Source organism: Conger conger, chromosome 17, assembly GCF_963514075.1.
Source record: "Conger conger chromosome 17, fConCon1.1, whole genome shotgun sequence".
NCBI classification, from domain to species: Eukaryota; Metazoa; Chordata; class Actinopteri; order Anguilliformes; family Congridae; genus Conger; species Conger conger.
In genome coordinates, this window is record NC_083776.1 from 7,283,465 (window position 1) to 7,290,964 (window position 7,500).

The 7,500-nt window shown below is 47.7% G+C and overlaps 1 protein-coding gene across 1 annotated transcript in view; it reads left to right on the forward strand.

The window, feature by feature from the left end:
* itgbl1 (integrin, beta-like 1) overlaps positions 1 to 7,500 on the forward strand; it is a 73,048-nt gene that overhangs the window by 57,837 nt on the left and 7,711 nt on the right. Inside the window, exon 9 of the mRNA XM_061226987.1 lies at positions 5,181 to 5,327. Within this exon, the coding sequence (XP_061082971.1) occupies positions 5,181 to 5,327 (147 nt within the window). The remainder of the gene's footprint in view (positions 1 to 5,180; positions 5,328 to 7,500) is intronic.

Consider the following 7,500-nt stretch of genomic DNA (forward strand, 5'->3'; position numbering starts at 1 on the left):
GACGCCGGTCTGAGAAAAGAAAGTTTGCAAATACAGAGATCCTTACAGCGACCCCTAGAAATATGTAGGTGTACTACACATGATATTTCAAAGGAGTGTGAAATCTGCATTTCAAATGAATAATGGAGGGCTAAGAATGCATTTCATGTCAAGTGGAAAAGTATTTAAATGTATACGTAAAGTACATATTTGTCTTGTCATACATAAATATAATCATTTTTGACGAGTTTAGAGTTTGCACTTTTCACAGATTTCACATTTCCTGCTTGCCCTCATTTACACATTTGTGGCTTCCTGTAGAACTTCAAGAGAACTGATGCAGAACTGTAATGGATAATTTTCTCACTGTGTGGATTTTCACACAAAGAAAACAAACATAATAAATCAAGCCAGACAGAAGAGAGAAAATAATTCTACCCGGCTATTTACTCTGAGCAAATCAAAGGCTGCGAGCGCGACAGCATTTTGCGGTTTGTGCCGAGTGAATGTAATGAAGGGAACTACTAACATTTCAAAGGCTGCCTTTAATTAAGGTAGACAATGTATGAAAATGTATTTATTCGTGTTCACTTTACAGCAGTTTGCTACGGCGTTGATCAAAGAAAACACGATGAAGAGTCGGAGTAGGAACCCGCACGTGATCCAGCGCGTCAGGGCGAGAATACGGCACGTGCCGAATATCAGGAGAAATCACGGAACTGTCACTATCCAACAGACCTGCTACAATTTTTTATTTTTTATTTTATTTAACCTTCATTTTACCAGAAACCCCCATTGAGATTAATTGTCTATTTCAAAAGGAAACCGACGTATACAGAGTAAACAAACATAATTGATTGGGAAAAAAACCAAAAAACAAAATGACTACACACATTAATGAAAATCACAGTTATAAACAATGGGTAAAAAAATCGACTGATCTTGCCTGATGAAATGGAACCAGCCAAGAGGACCAGATGCACTTTTTGATCGTATTTCAGAGGTTTCAGCTCACCAAGCACAGTAAAGCACAGAAAAGTATTTGAATCCAAAACAATTACCTATTTGAGCCAGGTCTGGAGGAAAATAAATTTAAAGTTTCCAATGTGTCACTATCCAAAAACAATAGCCATCACAGGTCTCTTCCACTCAGAGGGTATGACCAGACTTGGGAACCGACCATTTTAAGGATTGTTTTTAGGAAATTCAGCAACGCGTCCACCTGGTGCTTTCGAGATACAGTCATGTTCAAACGGTGCATTTACCAAGAACATCTGCTGCAGAAGCAGCTTGCATTAACCTCCTGAGAAGTCACAGATTTCCCCCAACACTGTAGAGTGGCAAAATGTGGCCGTACACTCCAGCTGATTCTCACATTTTCATTAACATTCAGAAGTTCTAGAGCATGAATCATCCATATTGTGAACGACAGTGAGGGAAACAAGAAAATTCTCATCGTCAGAAACATCCATCTACCCAGCGTGTCATACCCGTGTATTGTTCATGAATTATACAGAAATCTGGAGGACTTGTGGGCGTTTCTGTGTGTGGTTTAATGGACCACTTCCATTTCCTTTAACGCTTCTCCGCCCCCATAGTGCATGGCCAGCGCACAGTCTACATTCCACATAAAGGCCATTGCTTTACTTCCTGCTCTATTTCGCCCTTCTCCTCACCTCCCAATGAGAGGCTCTCTGGTGGGCTGCTCGAATCAGACTCCCTCTGAGGGGCCTATCAGAAAGGGCTTTACTGCATCTACAACTTTCAGAAGTACATTAATGTTTAGGGTGTCCTGACCCCCGGGCGAACAGCAGTTAATCTACCGTGAATAAAACGGCATTAATATTTCATGCACATAATGTACCGAATGACGCGGATATTCTGACTGGCTCTGCGCGCCAACTGGATAGAGCCAACCCTGCTGGAATGAAAACAGCTCAAATGAGGTGTAACAACAGCCGGTAGCTGGTTTACCAGTTCAGACCAGCTCCCATCACTAGCTGGTTGACCAGTTCAGACCAGCTCCCAGCACTAGCTGGTTGACCAGTTCAGACCAGCTCCCAGCACTAGCTGGTTTACCAGTTCAGACCAGCTCCCAGTACTAGCTGATTTACCAGTTCAGACCAGCTCCCAGCACTAGCTGGTGGACAAGTTCAGACCAGCTCCCAGCACTAGCTGGTGGACCAGTTCAGACCAGGTCCCAGCACTGGCTGGTTGACCAGTTCAGACCAGCTCCCAGCACTAGCTGGTTGACCAGTTCCGACCAGCTCCCAGCACTAGCTGGTTGACCAGTTCAGACCAGCTCCCAGCACTAGCTGGTTTACCAGTTCAGACCAGCTCCCAGTACTAGCTGGTTTACCAGTTCAGACCAGCTCCCAGCACTAGCTGGTTGACCAGTTCAGACCAGCTCCCAACACTAGCTGGTTGACCAGTTCAGACCAGGTCCCAGCACTGGCTGGTTGACCAGTTCAGACCAGCTCCCAGCACTAGCTGGTTGACCAGTTCAGACCAGCTCCCAGCACTAGCTGGTTGACCAGTTCAGACCAGGTCCCAGCACTAGCTGGTTGACCAGTTCAGACCAGCTCATTCCCTGCCAGACCAGCTTTTGACCAGCCTGACCTGCTCAGTCTTCAAGCTGGCATTTTACAGCAGGGATCAGATCAGCCATTCGAACCGATCTTCTCCGTAGACTGGAGGCAATCGGGCATTTAAAAATCCCCTCACTGACTGGCTGTGTGCAAGAGGTCATTCCAAAAGTTTTCATTTCCTGTGCAAGAGAACAATTCCAAAAACGCTTTTTGTCAGGTTGCGTGCGTTCAGCTCGACGTTTCCCCGGCTCTGTTTATTGTCGCTCCCGTTCAGGCGCCCCCCCCCTCCCCCCCCCCCTCTGCATTCAGAATCAGGAGACATTTTGAGAAATGTGAGTCTGCGTGCGGTCCGTTTCCTCCCGGTGCTCGCGGACGCAGACGCACGCTGCTCCAGACCGCGGCGCGCCGGCCCGTCGACGTCGCGTCTCATCCGCCGTTCCCGCCGGAGAGCCGCCGTCAGCCCTCAGCACAGCGAAGGCCACTTTTACCTTAATGTGACGGAAATGAGAAATGGAAAAAAAAGGTTTTGGGTTTTGATATTGTACACACAGTCACTGTAGGACTCCGCTGTTGAGGTCTGGCAGGAAATTGTTCAAATATTCAATTTGTAAAAAAAAAAAAAAAAAAAAAAAGATATGTGTCTTGACTGTTGCAGTGAAAATATTTTTCAAATAATATTTATTTTTCTTGAATGTCCGCATGTAGTGCCGTTTTCAGCGTGGGGTTTGATGTTCCCTGTCTTAGGAGGACAGGCTGACATGGTTTCTGGTAAATCTCTTCTCCTCTCATCAGTACTGGAGTACATTTCTGACGTTTGGCATGCAGAATCACCGCAGAGCTTACTGTAGAGAGTACTGTCCGTGGGCCTGACTCAGCTGCGGTGCCCTTTGGGTGGGCTGAAGGTTGCACAGAGGTGACCATACAGGTGTAATTTGTGATGACAAACTGAGTAGAAAATACGGCTTTGTAAACTTGTAAATTAACGTCGATCACTGACCTCCACATTCTTGAGAACGTCCGAGGATGGAAAACACTCTCTAAATTGTTCCCTGCTGTTCGATTATACACAAACCGTGGCCAATGGACCGTGAGGCCCGCAGCGTCGATATATAAGTTTACCCTTTCCTTAACACGAAACGCTGCGTTGTTTTCAGAGCGTTAGCTCCGCCATTACTCTCCTCTCGGCGAGATCTATGGACGCGGATGAGGGCGCATTAAATCCGAAAGGCGGGGTAATCAATAGGTGGCATAACAGGCAGCACGTGATGTAAATGGGAATGAGGTTTCGGGTGGGATGGAGCGGGCCTTTGATGGAGGCTGGCTGAAAGGAGGGCGTTTGTGATGAAAGGCGGCCCTGCCGTGTGGAAGGAGACGCGGGACAGGTTTTCAAAAAGCGGTTTAAAGCTCGCTCGCTCCCCCAAGCCTTTGTGAGGGCTTGATGAAAGGCCCTCGCTCCTCGCAGTTCCCTCAGGGACGGTCTCTCTCGGCCGCGGTGCGCAGACCCGACTCTCCCTCTCTGTTTGTACCGAACCAGATATGTGTTTAAGAAAGAGAGGGAGGGCCAGGAGGTGGTTTGGGGGCTTGGCTCGTCTGGTTTGGGAGCTTGTTCTCGTTTTACTCCGGTGATCTTCACTCCATGTACTCCTTGTAGCCACAGGCTCTGCTGGCTGCTTGAGCGTCTGCTCAATAAACATAACGTACTGCTGGTTCAGACCAGTTCAGACCAGTTCAGACTAGTTCAGACCCTAAGTAACCAGGTGAGGTGAGTTAATTGATGAATTAAATTGATGAAGTAGTTGATTACACAGTTATGTGCCGAATAACAACAAAAAGGGCCTTGCTTAAGAGCCCAACAGCTGCACTGATCTTATTGTGACTACACTGGGGCTTGAACCACCAACCTTTCAGGTCTCAGTCAAGCACCTTAGCCACTAGGCTACAGGCACCTTAGCCACTAGACTATAGTTACCTTAGCCGCTAGGCTACAGGCACCTTAGCCACTAGGCTGTAGTTACCTTAGCCGCTAGGCTACAGGCACCTTAGCCACTAGACTATAGTTACCTTAACCGCTAGGCTACAGGCACCTTAGCCACTAGACTATAGTTACCTTAGCCACTAGGCTACAGGCACCTTAGCCACTAGACTATAGTTACCTTAGCCGCTAGGCTACAGGCACCTTAGCCACTAGACTATAGTTACCTTAACCGCTAGGCTACAGGCACCTTAGCCACTAGGCTGTAGTTACCTTAGCCGCTAGGCTACAGGCACCTTAGCTGCTAGACTATAGTTACCTTGGCCGCTAGGCTACAGGCACCTTCGCCACTAGGCTACAGGCACCTTAGCCACTAGACTATAGTTACCTTAGCCGCTAGGCTACAGGCACCTTAGCCACTAGGCTACAGGCACCTTAGCCACTAGACTATAGTTACCTTAGCCGCTAGGCTACAGGCACCTTAGCCACTAGGCTACAGGCACCTTAGCCACTAGACTATAGTTACCTTAGCCGCTAGGCTACAGGCACCTTGGCCACTAGGCTGTAGATAACGACGCAGGGACAGGGTGTAATAATAAGAGTGGAATAACGGTGCGGGTGTGACTCTCTCCCTCCTGCAGACCAGGGCTTCTGCTCCTGCGGCCGCTGCATCTGTAACGACGGCTGGTTCGGGAAGCTGTGCCAGTTCCCCCGGGCGTGCGACATGTCCGACGTGCAGAGCAAGAGCCTCTGTGAGACCGACGACGGGGGGATGTGCTCGGGGAAGGGTAAGTAGCGGCCGCGCCCGCCTCTCTCTCCGACCGCACGACACCACAGCGTGCCCTGCTGCCCCGTCTGTCTGCTCACTCACTCACCCCTGTCTGTCTGCTCACTCACTCACTCCTGTACCAGAGCTCACATAACACCCGTTCTTCAGAACCTCCCAGTTCTACAGCGGATTCACTGTAAAATACTGCTCACCACATACAGAGCCTGAGACGCCCTGCCCCCTCACACCCTCCAGCGGTACATCCCCCCGCCCGTAACCTTCTGACCAGCTTCGGAGCTTTTTCCATCGCCACCCCCCTCTCTCTGGAGCTCTCTCCCCAAAAACATCAGAGATTGCACCTCACTTCCCACCTTCGAAAAAGCTCTCAAAACCTCACCTCATCAAACTCCCTTTCAATGTATGACCTCTGTTTTTTTTTTCTTTTATTCTTTGTTGGATTAAGTATTTTTACTTTGTAAAGTGTCTTTGTGTTCCCTGAAAAGTGATATATAAAATAAAGGTATTATTATTATAACTATATTATTATTATTATTATTATTATTATTATTATTATTATTATTATTCCATAAACCTATCTAGTTAAAGGGTTCTTTGTCTGGGAGCTTTCACACAGAGGGTTCCATAAAGAACTAAAAAGGGTTCCCCAATGGAGACGAGCCAGAGAACCTGCTTTGAAGCCCCTTGCAGCCTTTTCCAGTTTAAAATCACCAAAGAGAAGCGCTCATGTGCAGAGACATCAGGACAGGCTCCGCACAGTGTGGAGCGTTCGTGCGTGCGGAGCTTGTTGCTATAGGTAACCGTGGCGACAGAGCACACAGGGGATGTTACGATGTGGGGGGGGGGGCTTTCTCTGGGAAGCCGGGAGAGAGGCCGAGAGGAAGAGGCGGCTCGACGCTCTTCAGAGGCCTTGGGCGGAAGCGCAGGACTGAGAGGCCTTGAACGCGAGGAATTCCATTTCCTGTCTGTCGTGGGCAGCTCTGTTGCCACTTCCTCTTTACCTCGCCTGCAACGCGCGAGCCAAGGTCGCTAAGAAGCCTGCACTGCGTTTCCTCGGCCAGGAAGGGCTTCTCTTTCATAAAGGCCTGCACACATTGCCTATTTAAATACAGAATTTACCAGTAACTAATACCCTTTAGCCAGCGTTCTTCAACATTTGCACCTTTTAAACAGTAGCTTTTAAATTCACAACCAAGATATTCAAACCGAAGTGAATCACATTTGTCATTTTCTAACTGAGGCATCTCAGTATGTGCATAGCACCTTAATAGCAAGTCAGTCCCAATTGGACAGGAACTTCAGATGACTGAATTACATCCACATCAAGCATGTTACATCATTCACCTCACACTGGAGTCAGCATTTATCCTTTCAGTAATTCACAGAGAAGTAAAAATGTAATCCCTTAAATTTATCAGATGTAGGACAAAGCACATTGCAGATGCGATGGAGTTGAATCCAGGTCTTAGTGTACAGACAAACAGGAGTTTATTTCCAAACCAATCGCTTTAAAGGAATAATGTTGCTAGATAGATTATTACTTTTAGATTGCAATTTTCTCATACTCAAAGCGCTTTACTGTGATGAGGGGGAAAATCACTACAACCCCCACCAATGTGTAGCACCCACCTGGGTGATGCACGGCAGCCATTTTGTACCAGAATAATCACTACACATCAGCTGAGGTGGAGAGGGAGAGAACAATATTTTTGCCATTTAAATCAGAAGATTATTAGGTGGCAGGTTGAGAGAGTCAGGGTTGGGAATTTAGCCAGGACACTGGGGAACCCCCGACTCTTTGTGAAGAGTGTCATGATATTTATAATGATGACTGTGAGGCAGGACCTTGGTTTAAGGTCTCATCTGAAAGACAGCATCTCCTACAGCACAGTGTGCCCATCACTGCTCTGGGACATTGGGGGTAATTTGACCAGAGGGAAGATCACCCCCTACTGGCCCACCAACACCACTTCCAGCAGCAACTTAGTTTTCCCAGGAGGTCTCCCATCCAAATACTAACCACACCCACACCTGCTTAGCTTCAGCCATTACTAACCAAGCCCACACCTGCTTAGCTTCAGCCATTTACGAACCAAGCCCACATCTGCTTAGCTTCAGCCATTACGAACCAAGCCCACACCTGCTTAGCTTCAGCCATTACTAACCAAGCCCAC